The sequence below is a fragment of the Aspergillus chevalieri genome, chromosome 2 (genome assembly GCF_016861735.1).
Source record: "Aspergillus chevalieri M1 DNA, chromosome 2, nearly complete sequence".
In the NCBI taxonomy this organism is placed as follows: Eukaryota; Fungi; Ascomycota; class Eurotiomycetes; order Eurotiales; family Aspergillaceae; genus Aspergillus; species Aspergillus chevalieri.
The window spans coordinates 3221179-3237784 of NC_057363.1; the positions used below are offsets into that span (position 1 = coordinate 3221179).

General features: G+C 49.4%; 5 protein-coding genes across 5 annotated transcripts; 1 reads left to right on the plus strand and 4 right to left on the minus strand.

The window, feature by feature from the left end:
- Positions 1-257: 257 nt before the first annotated feature.
- Positions 258-2088, plus strand: ACHE_21131S (MFS transporter; the record flags this gene model as incomplete). The annotated part of the gene is made up of 3 exons (XM_043285510.1): positions 258-595; positions 647-1765; positions 1845-2088. 3 exons carry the CDS (start codon positions 258-260, stop codon positions 2086-2088), a joined length of 1701 nt encoding a protein of 566 aa, XP_043134195.1.
- A 3004-nt stretch (positions 2089-5092) lies between these two features.
- Positions 5093-6394, minus strand: ACHE_21132A (aromatic ring-hydroxylating oxygenase subunit alpha; the record flags this gene model as incomplete). The annotated part of the gene is made up of 2 exons (XM_043285511.1): positions 5093-5507; positions 5559-6394. The coding sequence occupies 2 exons, from the start codon at positions 6392-6394 to the stop codon at positions 5093-5095; spliced, it is 1251 nt and encodes a 416-aa protein (XP_043134196.1).
- A 930-nt stretch (positions 6395-7324) lies between these two features.
- ACHE_21133A (uncharacterized protein) lies at positions 7325-7495 on the minus strand (the record flags this gene model as incomplete). The annotated part of the gene is made up of 1 exon (XM_043285512.1): positions 7325-7495. One exon carries the CDS (start codon positions 7493-7495, stop codon positions 7325-7327), a length of 171 nt encoding a protein of 56 aa, XP_043134197.1.
- A 992-nt stretch (positions 7496-8487) lies between these two features.
- ACHE_21134A (uncharacterized protein) lies at positions 8488-10040 on the minus strand (the record flags this gene model as incomplete). The annotated part of the gene is made up of 6 exons (XM_043285513.1): positions 8488-8792; positions 8852-9305; positions 9356-9436; positions 9496-9648; positions 9723-9893; positions 9954-10040. The coding sequence occupies 6 exons, from the start codon at positions 10038-10040 to the stop codon at positions 8488-8490; spliced, it is 1251 nt and encodes a 416-aa protein (XP_043134198.1).
- Positions 10041-11543: 1503 nt separating this feature from the next.
- On the minus strand, positions 11544-16345 carry ACHE_21135A (LipA and NB-ARC domain protein; the record flags this gene model as incomplete). Its single annotated transcript, XM_043285514.1, has 4 exons — positions 11544-14911; positions 15209-15286; positions 15341-15974; positions 16052-16345. The coding sequence occupies 4 exons, from the start codon at positions 16343-16345 to the stop codon at positions 11544-11546; spliced, it is 4374 nt and encodes a 1457-aa protein (XP_043134199.1).
- Between the last annotated feature and the right edge of the window lie 261 nt (positions 16346-16606).

Sequence of the window (16606 nt, forward strand, 5' to 3'; positions counted from 1 at the left end):
TCCGACCTAATGCCGGGGTCCCCATTGGTCATCGGCACCCCGCCGTGGGGCCGACCTGGAGCGCATTATTTCGCCGATATGAATGGAGATGCCGGTCTTCCGACTCGGCTCCAGAAGACTCCAATAAAAGGAAAAATTTCAGGCGCTAAGTCGGAGGGAGATGTGAAGCGTTTCTGTTTTCGTGGCCTTGACAAGATACCAATTGGGGTTATATAAGGGCAGTACGGAGTGTCAGGAGCAGCAGACTCGATATTAAAATGAGTGAGAAAGAACCGGATCACACGCCCGAGACCGGCAGCACGTTCTCTGCCGCTGCAGACAAACCTGAAGGCCTGAGGCACCGATATGGTGCGAATCTGGCCCCAGAAGATACTCAGGACGAAGTGGCCCTGGAGCGCATCAACACCTATCGGTTGCAGCAGCAGGAGACTGTTGGATCCAGTACACATCGTGTCCGGACACCGCGGGAACAATGGCTGCCCATGGGTGCTGGGAAGCCGTTTCCGCCGAGTATGCCTGACGCGGAGGAGTACGTGGTTGAGTTTGAGGGATCGGATGATCCGATGCATCCACAGAATTGGCCGTTCAAGAAGAGGTATGTATTTCTCGTTGAGTTGTGATAGGAGGTAGAAGCTGACTGGTGCAGAGTATTGCTGGGATCGCTGCTCACCTTTTGCGCTCTGATGACCTCTTTCGAGAGTGCTGCATTCCCCGTCACGGTGTCATTCGTTGGCAAGGAATTCGGATTCGGTCATGAAGTAGGAGCCCTGGGTACCACGCTCTATGTCCTGGGTTTCTCCGCAGGACCTGTGTTCTGGGCTCCTACCTCGGAACTATATGGCCGTCGATGGCTTCTAGTTGTTGGGTTCTTCGGATTCAGCATTTTCACAATTGCCTGCGCGACGTCGAAAGACACGCAGACCATAATGCTGTGCCGCTTCTTCGCTGGTTTGTTTGCTGCTAGTCCGGTGACGCTCGTTCCAGCGAGTTTGTCAGACTTGTTCAATAATACGCACCGTGGAATTGCCATTGCCATGTACACCCTGGCGATGTTCATGGGACCGTACACCGCGCCCTTCGTCACGGGTTACATCTCGTACAGTTATCTGGGCTGGCGATTTGTGTTTTACATCCCGGCCTTTGTCAGCTTCTTCAACGTGCTCCTGCTTATTACCTTTGCGCGCGAGACCTACGCTCCGATCGTCCTCGTGCACAAAGCCGGGCTTCTCCGTCGACAAACACAGAACTGGGCCATCCACGCTCGACAGGAAAAAATCGAAATCTCACTCAAAGAACTCATCACGAAGAACCTGGCCCGTCCTTTCCGTATCCTCTTCACCGAGCCGATTGCCTTCCTGGTCACCGTGTACATGTCGTTCATTTACGGTCTGGCTTATGCTCTACTAGAGGCCTACCCGGTTGTCTTTGGAGGCGTGTACGGCATGGGCGGCGGTAATGCGGGCTTACCGTTCATCGGCCTGATTGTTGGACAAATGCTCGCTTGTGCGTTCGTGCTGTCATTCCAGAGACCTTATATCCGGAAATTGGCGGCGAATAACAACGTTCCTATCCCGGAATGGCGCTTGCCACCGTGTATCGTTGGTGGCATTGCTTTCTCTGCTGGATTGTTCTGGTTCGGCTGGACAGGCTGGACCACCTCGATCCACTGGATGGTCCCCATCGTCGCAGGCGGAATGGTCGGTTTCGGTATCATCACCATTTTCATGCAATGCTTCAACTATCTGCTTGATACCTATCTTCAATTGTACGTCCCCTCCCTTTATTTGGTCACCATGTTTTTTTTTTTTTTTTTCTTCTAAACCCTTATCTAACAATGTGTACAGCGCCGCCTCTGCTTTCGCCGCAAACACCATGATGCGATCCTGCGTCGGTGCCGTCTTCCCCCTCTTCGCAACACAAATGTTCGAGAACCTAGGCATCCAATGGGCAGGAACTCTGCTAGGATGTATCGCCGCCATCCTCGTGCCCATCCCGTTGGCGTTCCTGGTTTGGGGCCGATTTCTTCGTAGGAAGAGTCGGTTGGCTCCTACTGATGATGGGCCTGGGGGTGGAAGATCCCCGGCTTAATAATATACACCAAAAGAAGCGAGTTTTGCTTCGCAGTCTTCGTGGCTTTACTCCTATTATGCGAACGATATACCCCTGGTACACTGTAATAATGTCGGGCAGTTGGATTGTTATCTGTCTGGCTGGCTTGAAAAGTTATTAATGTTTATTATTAGTATAGATTAGATTGGTATGGCAAATGTCATAGATGCTAGAGCGAATTAGAGATAGATGCAAAAAATATGAATTGGTAAACTGGAAGAAACACGATATTGAAGATCTTGAATTCATCCCGACCCAAGAACTGACAGACGAGACCTTGGTGAAGCGAAACCACAAAAGCCTTTCCCTTTTGATTTTACAGCGATGCCAACGCCATAAGTGACCACAGCGGTTTCGGTAGCAATGTTCGGAATTTCAACTGCAATATCCTGCTAACTGGGGATTTGTCTCCTCACGGACCATCGATAGCAGAACCATCCCCTTTTGGCCAGCACAGCAATCTAACATCCGTGGTCAAATTCCCTGTCATACAGACACCGACAAACAGTACTGTGACCCACTTATCAAGCCTTTCCTTCATAATCATTATGTCTTGCTTATGAGGTGGCTTCGGATCTCGACCCATAACTCGTCTGTCTCGACACGCGCAGATTTGATAGGACCGTTCTGGACGTATAGGGACTGGCTGAAGTGAGGCGTCATTTTTCGACGAGTACATAGTAGCCTTTTCATGTAGGAAAATGACATGGATGATTATCACGTCCACTTCGATTGTTCTATCCACCATATCGCGTCCCGCAGACCTAACAACGATCCTGATCTACCTTCCGTTAAGAAAGTATGCCCAAGAACTTGCGCGAGCAGAAACTGACAGTTCTCTAAGCTGTATTGTGTTTCCTAGGACATGGCCGATAGCCCTGGAGTTGCACCCGGAGGCTTCAACAACGAGGCACCGGAGGGAGTTTTCCAACTCTTGCTGGCCGGTCTCGGGACTGATTGACATACTCTGAGTCTCCCTCCTTGCAGAATTATTCTCCTTCCTTCTTGACAGCATTATGGCGCAGAAATTCATCGCAACCCACCTTCATGGCAGAAATGCCTTGAGTCCAATTCTAGTTCCCAGGTTTCGATGTGTTCTTCTCGTTCGCAAGTGAAGAGATGCTGACTTAGGATTTTCAGTGCAAGATTACTGGGAGAAGTTACCCCTTGCATCGATTTCATTTCTCTGAAAGTCTCGTGTCTGGTTTCCGCTTAGCGGTACGGGCCTCCTTCAGATGCTTCACTTCTCCAGACGACAAAATGGAACTTGCCATAAGTGTCTTGTCCAGATGGTGGGAAACCATCAAGAAAAGCTCGTGAGGTGAGATGGAATGTTTAAGCTCGTTCGATCTCCGGCATCTCCATTTTCCCTCGTGATCCAGAATATGTAGGCGGCGCGGTTAGGGTAATCAGCTCTTTGAGCATGAAGCGTCTAGCTTCGTTTTATAGGATGGTGAGCTAGACTTCTCAATTTGGAAGCCACAATCTTAGCAAACTCTGAGAGGGATGTTAGTGATCTCATGGATGCGTTTGACCATCTCTCATTTCAACAGACATCTGAATATTATCATGTGACCGCAAAATTTAACCAACTCGTCCAGCTTTGCGAAATAGGCCATATAGACTTATAATTTGTAAAATCGCTCCGCCGAAACTACCGTGATTTTTGTTTTTAACTTCGATTCTCAGAAGAACGGTGACCAGAAGTCAACCCAAGGCGAAAATCGAGGGCCACACAATCGCTCTTCCAAGCTGGATTAGGTGAATTGCGATTATACTTTAGTGTGGTATGCTCGCAAATTTCTGTGAGCGATGATATGCCCGACAGTAACTATCAAATCTAAATTAGAGGGGACCATATTGGAACCCTTCGTCATGGAAGAGATTGCGCTCTTTTCCATCAGAGCTCAAAGGACGGCTGACAAGATTGCTCAGTTGCAATGGACGAGGATATCATAGAAAGCCCCCTTTATTTGCGGATTGACAGGACATTGCATTCAAGTAGTGAGATCACCATTTCCGGCCGCGGATGCGTTGTAACTCCGGTAATACAGCCAAGTGACTATTAGTAAGGCCGTAGTACCGCTTGGTAGCCCCAACGTTCTGGGATTATTCCAGGTGTCTTGAGGTCAGTATGCCCCAGGCTTTTCGTGACCGTCACGAGCTGGTTTCCATGAGCAATGACTTTGCTATCATTGTGATAAAGTTGGGTGTATCCATGTCAATGATGCTATTGTTGTGTGTGTTGATTTACTTGTTTAGGTTTCAAGTCTTTTCACTTGTTCAAGTAGGCATTTCCCTCCCTGATTCTGATATATCACGCGAGGTCACTGTTTGGCAAGCAATATCAGAATTGTAAAATTTCTCGACACAAGAGAGACCGTTCTAGAATTTTATAACATTGCTGGCTTTGCCGGAATAACTTCCAAGGTGCTGATAGCTCGCTTCCACGAAATGCGTCAGGGATAAGTTAATCGGCAGAGATTGCGGTCGAATATCGTAGAGGACAGTGGTCTTTATGGATGATTGGTTGAGGGAGGCATTTTCATTTCTAACTGCCAGGCAGAGAAGTATATATGGAAGAATGGAAAAAGAAAGAGAAAGATGATGGGAAATTATGTGACTTAGCTGTCTACGGCTCGTTATTCACTGTTAGGCCTGGGAATAAAGTGACATTAACTATTGATACGAAGTGCATCCCTAGGCAGGAGCTAGGTCACTTCTGACCAGATACAGATGAAGATGGTGCTATGCCATATTCGACGAGGGAGTGACTGACAGATGCTAAAAATACTATGATCGGGACCAGGACATTCACTATGCACTACAGCCACAATGCTCAAGTGTTTTGGCTTGTCATTCAGAAATGTATTTACTGTTGAATGAAGTTGGCATGTAGGGATAGCTATAATTGAAGAACAAGCTACAAAAACTGGTAAAAGCGAGTGGAAACAACATAGCCCCATGCCGATGGCCAATACCATCAAAAAGCCAAAGTCTCTTTCGGAGCTCGGCAGCAGAGATCCCCACAAAGCGCCTCATCCTTCTCAGTCACCTGTGTATCGCATGGTACCTGCGGCCTCGCCGGCCAGATCTCCTGTCCCTCAGCCTTCTCGCGGTTATAATGCTCCGTGATGACCTCGCGGATCGTGCTTTGGAAGAAGAGGGGCGCTTTCTCGTACTTGGGGTGCAGCTGGCCGTTGGTAAAGATTCCTCGGTCGAGGTTCTTCTGTGCGTTGTCGCAGAGAACTTTGTCTTCTTTCATGACGCGCGCGTACATGTCGCTGATAAGTCTGAAGTCGGCTTCAGAGGAGTTTCGGTTTCGGTAGATCTCGTAGGCCATCAAGGATGTGCCGGGGCCCTTAGGGAGGAATTTCTGGATCATCATGAAATGTGGCCTGCGTGCGTTAGAACTTCTGTTTGGGGGCTCGTTCTGGAAGAAAACTTACGAGACAACCATGGCAGACGTAGGGAAATAGTAAGTACTGGCGGTGTACAAGCCTTTCGCAAGCTGCTCCGGTGTAGAAACGCAATGGTGTTGGATATGCCCGTCTTTGGTGTCGCTGTCGAAAGAGTCAAGATTGAGAAATTCAGGAATATCCGCGTGTGTCGTAGGGCAGTGGTAACATTCATTGAAGTTGTCAGACAGAATCTTCCAGTTGTAGTGACCCTCCAACTCATAGGTATGGTCAAGATCGTAGTTGTCAAAGTTATAGGCTTTGTACCTCTCTTGCTTGTCAACATCCTTGAAGTGTTCGTCCCATGAGACCTCGGGTGTTTCCTTCGCGTCCAGGTTGACCCAGATAAAGCCATTGACGTCGACCTTGACATGGATACGGAAAAGACCGTTCTGCTCCTTGTTGAACCCATCCAGCTCTTGGTATCCGGGAGCTTTTGCCAGTTTGCCATTGAGACCGTAGGACCAGCCGTGATACCGGCAAGCAATGATCTTAGCGTTTCCTTGACCCTGCTTCTCAATCACTGGATATGCACGGTGTCGGCAGACATTGTGAAATGCGTTGATGTTGTTTTGCCGGTCACGGATAATGATGAAGTCGAATCCCGCAAGTTCGTAGCGGAGCCAGTCGCCGGCCTCCTTGATTCGCGAGCTGTGGGTCATGAAAAGCCATCTCTTGGAGAATATAGCACGGCGCTCCAACTCGTATATCTCCTGGGAAGTGTACCATGATGCGGGCAAAGCACGCACGGGAGCGTTGTTGGCTGGTGGTGCTTCTTCCTTGGAGGCGTTGTTGCCGAAGCGAAGGTAGTGTAGCATTGAAGCCATGATGGTTGCTAAAAAGAAGTCACAAGTAAAAGTGTAATTGCGTCTGAAACTCTGGTAGAGACACTTTGCAAGCAAGTGGTAATGCCTCTTTAAATACTCATCTTCTGCTGTCCATCGGGACAATTAGTCCTTATTCGGCAATAGTAACCCCCAAATGCTATCTGCACTATTCATGATTCCTACCGTTGTTCCGCGTGCAAGCTAGATGTTCCCCAGATTCCTACACAACCAATAGGACCAAGCAGAATGCGTCCGTTCCCGAGACTTTCGTCAGAGATAGCGATTTTCTTCTGCTTGGCGGACCCGAGACTGCCCCGAGACATGCATCGGTATAGGGTGTGGGCGGTTCTATCATCATCTGCCCGAGTCCTCATTGGAAGTTACCACAATAGGCTCTGGTGACATGCTATCGTTACAATGCCGTTCGCTTTGACGTGCATCGGATGAGCTATCCGAGATAATACATACCCGATCCCTGCACCCGATCCCTGTACTGCTTGGCAATTCGATTCCTGCTTTGGCTTTTCCTTTTCTGTAATAATGACATGGAAGGACGCCGTCTATGGATGTCACTCCGAATATCTTACCGAACAACTGGTTTCTCCTTCCCAAGCTACATCGGTCGTTTTAGGAGCTCCCCGACGGGCCAGTGATCCCCCAAATCCCGCATATGCTCAACAGAGTAGACTCATGCCACACAGAGAAGAGGATGGTGATTTCCCCTCCCGGCCCTCCCTTTTTCGCGTATAATATCAGATGTATACAAATCCCATGCCAATATAGGGTAGGCTAACACACGTGCGTTCTGCAGTGCATCTACGTATGGATATCAAAAATTCGCGAAGGAGTAGCTGAAAAAAATCCTATGGTTAAAAGCAGTTTAGAAGACAGCGCAAATAGAGATTCCATAGTGCTCACACGCCTTGCGATTTACAAACCAACGAACAGAGTCCTGGCCCACTCATGCAACTCCCGCTCATCGAACTCAAAAACCAATGGAGCGCCGGTAATGTCAGCCGGGGTGGTGTTTTGATCGATGCGGGTTTCACCGAACGCAACACGTTGAAGCGCGAGCTGGCGAGTTGGGGACCAGAGATCCATTTCTCGATAATGGTCTTCTTGCGGGTTCGATCCAGAGAAGGAGGACGATATTAACCTGTCCCTGAAAGTGTTCCAGCAACCACCTGACATCTGCTCGTAAGCGTGCCAGACACTCACCCTCATATCCGGCACCAAAGCGAGATACACCAGCTTGAATAACGAGACCAGGCCAATCTGCCGTGCATGATCTGACTTTCAAATTAGTCCATCCAGGGTCTCCTTTAGACGAGGAGCCCTGTCCAACAACCGTCGAAGCTCCAATCGGCATGAACTCATCATGGCCCATTCCCATGTCGGAAATAACATCGAGGAAAGTCGTAGTTTCCAGGCTCCTGTGCCCTTTCTCGGATGCTGTGGTTGTGAGTTTTATGACTAGGGTCTGGATATCTGGGAAGTAGGTGTATCTGGAGTGATCTTCTCTGCTCTCTTCGATTTCATGGAAAGCTTCAAGACTGACATTGCAAAAATAGAGATACTGGTCTTCTTCATACTGATCCAACCTGACGATTATCTCCGGGACGAGGCACTTCAGCTCTCCAATGTTTTTGACTGACGCGGCGGGAATTCCCTAACCAGAGTTAGCTCGGGAAACATATTGGTAGTTGGTAATGTGTCATGGGTTTTCACCTCGCTTTATTTTTATATCTGCTGAAGAACAGGCAGAAAAGGTGACCCCGACTGGGCTTCCACTGGCAGGGCATAGTAATGTGTTTGCCTTCGAAGCTTCCCTAAAGACTTTCCGGTTCAAGACATATCAGTCCAAGATAAGGACATAGATGCAATTTCTCTAGGTTGGATAGGGAAGAGAGACGAGACATGAGACAGAGGTTGACATTGTAGATGAACAGGCTTGTGATATGAGAAAGGAGTATATTATTATCTTAATGACCAGGCGATTTGAATAGAGACAAATGCTATTAGTACATGAGAGAATACACCAAACTATACAAGTCTATATCAGCCCCAAAATCTACACCCAATGGGGTCTATATTCAAGCACGCTCCGCAGCCTGCAACAATACCTCAGCCTCCTTCGCTGGATATGAGTTCCAAGTAAACGAAAACATATTCTCCGGAACCTCTGCATCAGGCACATATTTCCTCAATTCATCCGCCATCTCGCCCCGACGCTCGTCGTCCATCCTGGACAAGATCATTACCGTCAGTGAATGTGCATAGCGGACTTGGTTGTACATTTCGAGTCTTTGGGGGAGTTGCTCTGACGTTGTGCTGGCTGGGAGCACGGCGGCCAGTGCCGCGCCGTCTTCGAAAGATTGAGCACCACCTTGGCCTTGATCTGGTTTTGTTAGCGTTTAGAAACAACATGAAGCAGATAGAGACGGAGGAGTAACTCACGAGGAAGGGTAGGGTGAGCCGCATCACCAATCAGGACCAGTTTGTCCTTGAAGAAGGTATGAGGGGGCTTTCGAGAACCCAAACTCCAAAGCTTGATATCTTCGGCCATCCTGCACATCTCCAACAGCTCTGGACCAAATCCCTCAAAGACCTCCAGTAACTGGTCCAGGTTCCCCCCATCCAGCCATGACGATTGCCTCGCCCCAGTAGTCCCCTGAGGACCCGATGGATGAATAGCTGCGACATTGAGCAGAGTCCCGCGTCGGCACGGGTAAACCGCGAGCTTGCGGTCATACGACGTGAATGCGTGCATTCCGTCTAGTCGAATCCGCTCTATAAGAGATGCGGTAATGGGGTTGGCCATCATCTTGGATACTGGAACCAGAAACCGGAAGCAGTTCTGGCCGGTGGACTCTTGCTGGTCCTCGCCAGTTATCGCACGTACAGTTCGGGACTACCATTGTTAGCAAGCAGACTTGTATGGAGTTAGATACAGGGACTCACATGAACACCATCCGCACCGATGATCAAATCACCTGTATACTCAGTTCCGTTCTCACATAAAACAACTCCAGACTCTGCATCCTGTAAGTTTAAATGTGAGCGTCTTTCCTGTGGCATTTTATGAACAAAAGTTTACTTACCACAGATGCAACGCGCGAAGACAACCGGATAAGTGGCTTCTTTCCATTGACTTCCTTCGCAGCAGCAGCCCTCAGCGTATTATGCAAATCCACGCGATGCGTAAGAAGCCATTCATCAGTTATGTTCAAAGCTTCCTGAAGCTCTTGCGTCACCTGTTACAATGCCGGTCAATAAATATACTGCCAAGCATGTGATAACTCAGTCCAGCAAGAACGAAGAAACATACTACTTCGAATCGAACTTGGCTTCCCGCTTCATCCCACGCTGTAAGTTGATGGCATGGAGCTGGCTGTAAGCTGTCAAACTCGCATTCCCAGTCCTTCAGGATCCGGGTCGCGTTCGGCGCCAAATGAATCGCTGCGCCTACTTCGTTGAGGAAGCCTGATTGCTCAATAACCTGTTATATGCGTTAGGATCTACCCAGCACAGAATCGAAAGCACGTGGAAGTTAGAATACCTCAACATCATGTCCCTCCCGATTCAAGGCAATGGCAGCGCCCAAACCGGCCAGACCGGCACCAACAACGATGATCTTCAATGGCATATTGGAGAGTCGAGCAATATACAGAAGCTGAAAATTATAATTAAATATACAAGCTTTTCGCGGTCGTCTATTCCTCTTTATAGATGTCGCGGGATGCCACTCGGACTCGGAGCTTTGGGTCTACCCGAGACGAAAATGCCGAAGTGTTTCCTGTCGGAGATAGAAATATTCTCGGGGTATTTTCCAAAAATGGCAGCTAGGGCTTCACGCGAGGTATTCTGTGGTAAATGCGGTTTTATGGGGACTGTACAAATTGGCATAGCATGCACTTAACGCTATCAATTTCTCCTCACAGACAGCACCCATCACCTCGGGGAGGAAGTACATCCCAAGCTGGAAGTCTCGATCTGATGTCTTAACTAAATAAGCAGCTCATGTCTGTATTCTCCAAGGTTGCTTTGACATGCGTGAAATAGATGGAAAATGCAAAAAGCAGTAGTAATGGATTTGGTCTCAGTATTCAAGCAAAGCAATCCAACCTGCTTACCCTACCCAAATTAACATACTACAGGAATATCGAGTGATGAATGGAAGTACTACCAGTCGTCGGCATCATTCGACCGTTCCAGAAAAGACACGAAGAGCTTTTCAAATAGGAGCTCTGAGCCTACACAATTAGATCAACCAACAAAGGTCGGTTTAAAGCGAACACTGGCAATATAGAAACACAATCGCCCGGGGCGCAGGTACTGAAACCAGATAAAAAGTATCCCGTTCGCCTTGACAGTCTTTTGCTTCATGGCTTTGACAGACACCTATCATTACTAAAAATGGCACTAGCCTTCTTCGAAGAGGAAGTGCCAGTAGTGTGCCCGGGATTATTCAGTTCATTACACGTATGGAACGCTACAGTGCCGCAAGAATCAATGCGACAGGTGCTATAATTCTATCTATGAGACCCTTGCAATGCCTATGCGAACCATATTTGTTGATAGAGTATAAAATGGCGGGACTGTGCACCTATTCCATTGTACTTTTCGCTGGTTGGATCCGACAGATATGATTTGATTATGTATATCCAAACTACTAACTCCAATCAAATTGGTTGAAAAAAAAAGAAAATATCATGTATCCATTGCTCCCATACTATGCAAATACCCTAATTACCCTATCCTAACCATTGTACCATTGTAAAAGTAACGCCATATAATAAGAATCACCAATGAACAAAATAAAAACTGCGCTGTAACTGTTCAACTCCCGCGTCCTATCCATCTCGACTTATATTATGACTAACCATATCTCCCTATCTCATTAATATTATAGTAATTGTAAAACCGTCTTCGAACGCCATATATCTGTAATTCCGAAAACTCCGATTCCCAACCCAACTCCAGTCCTGTGATATGCATGCATAACCCTGTTTTTTCCTTGTTTTCTGTGTTTTTTGTCCGTGGTTGAAATGAAACGCTTTATCGCAGATCCGTAAGCCATGCAAATGCAAATGCAAGTAGAGTACAATGCACAATGCAAATCCTAATCAACACCGGGAGTAAAATCCCATCACTGCCCCCATCCCTCTCCAGGCGCACTCCCACTCCGTCCCCGCCTAGCGGGAACACCCCTCGGTGGACCCATATCAACCGGCTGCGGGATCATCGGCGTAGACAGATTCGGATGATACAACTGGTACGTGGCGATATTTGCCGGCGATGCAAATGGGAACGGAGCCGGAGCCGGAGCCGGAGCATGCCCGAATAACCGATGTCTAGCCCCCGATAAATCCACAGGTTGTCCCCCGAAATACATCCCCTGTGCAGTTGCAGGCGCGGGTGTGGGCTCAAGCGGTGGTGCTGGCGGCGGGGATGCGTAGGCGGAATCAGGATGAAGACCTGCACTGGGCGCTGGCTGTGGTGGTAGTTCGCCTATCCAGCCACCCATTCCGGTGACTGCTGGATGCTCGGGGACTATTTGAGGGAATGGGCTGATGGGCATGGGCGCCGTTGTCGTTCCAGTATTTGGTTGGATGTGAGGAACCACGGGCGGAGGGTAGAGGACTGGGTCCGTTGTCCAGGATTGGCGAGAGTTTGCGGATGGTCCTCGCGACATTGGTTCAGCAGTGACTGGGACAGGGTCCGTCGCGTTAGCGTGGTAGCCCGGCATGTTCATGTCGGTCATCGAGGGCGGAGAGGATCCTGGCATGAACGCAGACGGGTGGTGAACAGACATCAGATGGGTGGCTGATTGTCCAACAAGACCCGATCGGGAGTGGCCACTCATGCGCCGGGAATCCCTGATCTCTGGGTTTCCTTCGATGTGCATTGACTGGTTTCCATAGGCGAAAATCGAGGAAACGCTTCCGGACAAGTCGGCAGCGGGCTCATGAGGTCTCAAAGTGGCAGAAGAATGAAGCTGTTGAAACTGGGCCTCTTGCGTCGCCTTCATCTCCAAAGATTCTAAATGCTGCGCAATCAGGTCAGGGCCAGCCTCGCTTGACAGAGAGTGGCTCATCCGCTCCGATCGCAAGTCAGGGGAGAATGGTGCGATATTGCTACTTCGACTGACCAAGGACTCTGCAGATGATCTGGCAGGTGCCCTCGAGGCTGGACGTCCAGCGGGGGGTGAATATGGTCGACGTTTTGCCGCATCAATGAGCTCGTTAGTGCGCCTTGATGTCGCAGTTGTCGCGTAGGTTGGTATGTTTTCTTCGCCTGATGGAGATGTAATAGCCAAGTCCACATTACTATCACGAGACGACGGGGGTGTTCCATGATGCACAGCCGCAAGCGCTTCAGCTGCTGACCCTTGTGAGCCTCTTCGACCCCTGTCTGAGTTGTTGCTGGGTACATTGTGTCCATGTACCTGGAAGACTCTGAGGACGGGCGCGGCAGGTCTAGGCCTACGTACTTCCCGGACCATCTGCGAAAGCGGCTTACCACGCTTTGGCTTCTTCATATTGACTTCGCTCTCATCATCGGTTTCATAGTCACGACTGGGTTCTCGAAAGATATGCGGCGGAAAGAGCTCCAACTGATAGGAAGACGGCATCTCCTGTGGCGACTCCACATGAGCGGGTTTGATTTCACCCAAGTCCAGCGTTGGCTCCGGGGAATTCTCTTCGTTCGAAGAGGAGTCGGGCAAAGACGAAGACGAGCTGCTCGTGCGATCAAAAACGGACTTGAGCTTTGGCGGCGCTACCTGTGTCGAGCTGCGTGAGAGGCGCCGAAGCTCGCCGCGGATATTCCCCATGGCCCGGGTCAGGTCTTCGTGAGCTTGACGCACGGTTACTGGCGCCTTGGAGATCTTCCTGGCCTTCTTGGGATAGTGCTCCAGCAATCGCGAGCCATGTGTCTCATATTCCCGATAGTCTTTGACCATGCCGCCATAATCAATGGCCACCATTCTGGTCTTCGCCTTTTCGTACGAGGCACAAAACATGCTCGTGGTGACGACAAGCCACGAGTCATAGAACCCCGTAGAACCAGGTCCTAAGCTTGCGATGCTAGCCATTAACGGCTGGCTCGCCTGTTCCTTATCCATAATCTTGAGCTCATCCCGACAGAAGCCCTGTACAACGCTGTGGATCCTAATGACATCAATAGCACCAGGTCCCAGATTTGTCTCAAAGTACGAATCTCGAGATCCATCCTCATTGCTGTCGGTTTGTGACTCTGACAACGCCGGTGTCTGCACTGTCGATTCGAGTATCTCGTCTCCGTCCGATTGTGATGAAAAGCTCTGCTGCTGCTTAGGTGAATTGGCAGTCCTTTCCAGGAGTCCATACCGGATCAGAGTCCCCAGTGTGGCATCAATCTCCGGGCGATCTCCAGGTCTACTGCTCGTCATAACCTCGACATCCCAGGATTCCAAAGCCCCTCGTCCCATATTGATCAACCCGACTGGAACCTGGTGACCAAGGAATGCCAATAAGTTGATGAGATTCAGCGCGGCGAAGTGCTCCATGCGATAGAGATCGTGCATAATACTCAAGAAAGGTTCCGCGAGTTTTTCATCTGTCAAGTGTGAGTTAATTTGATAGTTAACGATCGGTTTCCCGGTCGCACTGAGGCGATGACTGATCGCATGGATTGCCAAGGGGAGACACTCGTAGTGCTTGACCAGAGCGATTGCTTTCTTTTTTTGGGCGCGGTCCGGATTCTTGACACCAATGTCTTTGAAGAGAAGCTTGCAAGCATCTTCCTCCTCAAGGGGCGGGACTGTCAGGCAGTACGGTTCGAAAAGGCGTTGCTTCCTTGCGAGCGTTCTATCGATAGAGGTATAAATAATGTTGGACCTTGGCCTAAAGGGGAGGATCTGCTTGAAATGGTTCAAATCCTCATCCTGATCGAAGGCGATGCCATCGAAAATCAAGAGCCATTCCTCCCGGGCCTGAAACCAATCACGAACTTCGAATACAAATTGCTGTGGTGCTGTCGCCTCTGACTCTTCAAACTGTTGGTCATCGGGCGCCAGGGACGCCGCTTGAGCAATCTCCCAGTAGGACTTGTAAGTCGACTGGCGTGATTTGGCATCTACCCAGAAGATGCCACCAGGGTAACACTTGCGTTGGTCCCAAATATACTGTCGTGCTAAATGTGTTTTTCCGGAACCAGGCACTCCGTGTATAAGAACGGCAGTGAGACGGTCAGCGCGCTTTCTGGCCTTGTACAGACGATCATGCATCAAACGAAGTTCCTTTTCCATGCCATAAAAGGTCGCGTTCGGATGAAACCCTGGCGGTACTATAAAGAAAGGCTCGCGCTCACTTGGGGCTGGAAGCTCCGTGCTTGAAGTAGGATCTGGCGCAGAAGCGCTCGGCCCTCCTGGGGGAGGCACATAGACCACCGGGACCTGTATTTGTTGCGCGACTTGGGATACGTGGGAGATAGGGTGAACGTTTGGAAAATCGGGATGAGTGATAAGACCGCTACCTAAGAAGAAAAGGAGTCAGCAATGGCCTGACTATAAAAGAACTATGTTGATTTCATCAATGCAGCAAAGCAAGCACATAATACATTGTTTATAAAACAGGATATCATCACTCAAGACAGTTTTTTTTTTTTTTTTTTTTTTCGTTTTTTTTCCCTTTGGTTCATACAAAGGACAGAAAGAACAAACCACTCAATGGCTATTGAAAGACGAAGTAGATCCCGATCGCGAACGCTCTTCAATCTCATATGGGCTCAAAGTAATAGAAGATCCAGGGGCTGGGAGAAGATGGGTCCTACCACTTGCAATCTGGGCACTTTGTGCAGGGCTCGTGATGTGTTCATCTCTATACTCTGGTCCAGCAGTCGTGTTGTCTGCTGCGCTAGTCAGGTACTGTGCTTCACCAAGATGAAGGGAGGGAGGCAACATACCTGTACCGCGAAGCTCGCCGATCTTGTAATGCTTCCACATCTCTCGGGTGCTCTCCTCCTCGTGCCATCGATGCGCGATGAGGGCAGGGGCAGCTTCAGAGTATCGCAGTATTGCCTCAGCGACCGCCTCGTATCCGGGGGCAGTCTCATCGTCAAATTTGCACATGCTACTGTGATCTGCCTCGATACCCATGCGTTCCACTCCCTCGATGTAGGGTGCAGCAGAAGTCTCATCCACGATGAGTTGACGGGTTCCCTTGATATCGGTCGAGCGAGTCTCGTGGAAGAAATAGATGTGGTACCGGGGTAGGATTTCCGCGAAAAGACTGTTGATGTTTTGAAGGGTCTCATTGTCTGTCTTGAGCGCACTGATCAACTGGGAAGAGCTCTCCACAATCTTCCTAGGCAGAACCGCACTGCAAATGTTCTGCAGTAGCGAACCCCATTTAGCCACGTCGGAGCCGTTGTGCGGAGTGCCCAGAAAGAGAATCCCGTACGTTGACACAAAGATGGATCGCAGGTGCTCGATCTTCTCGTTTGTGACGTTGCGACAGTGGATCAGTGTGCGCTTGACCACGAGGCCCCCGAGCGAATGGCAGACGAAGATGATAGGACGATCAGAGCATTTTCGAAGCTATAGGGCGTCAAGTATTAGCATGTGAATCATAATGGAGAAGAGAAAGAATGATTGTATGAGAATAGAGCACTCACGTTTCGATTAGCCGCGAGGCCTGAGGCTAGCGTCTCTGCGTGGTGATGGATATGGTCTCGAGAAGAGCCATCTCTGAAAGCCGCTACCTCGGCGTTGTAGCCATAAGTGAGGATACGGACGTGTTCAAGGACCTCGGGAAGAAGCTCTGCTGGCCAAAAGACGCCCGACTGTGACTTCCAGGTATGGTAAGGATGGCCGTTGAGGCCGTGAACGAAGACTATATCCACCAGCGGCTCCTTGGAGCAGTAGATTTGGGAGAGGCCATACGGCTTGATCTTGTCTGGGTCCGCCATGTCTTCTTGCGCGGGGTGAATTCTAGGTAAGAATCAAAGCAAGAAGACGAGGCAAAAGATATTTCAGAGATCTGAGAGAAAAGAGCGATCTGCGACGAAGCGCATTTGGAGAAGTGACAGGAAGGCGCGAATGCGATGGATTGCGGGGTGAAAATGGGAGACCAGCACTAAGCAGTCACAGGATCTAAACAGATGTAAAATACAGTAAAAACAGAGAGGATGAAGATGAGAAAGAGAAGGAGAAAAGAGGAGAGAGCCAAT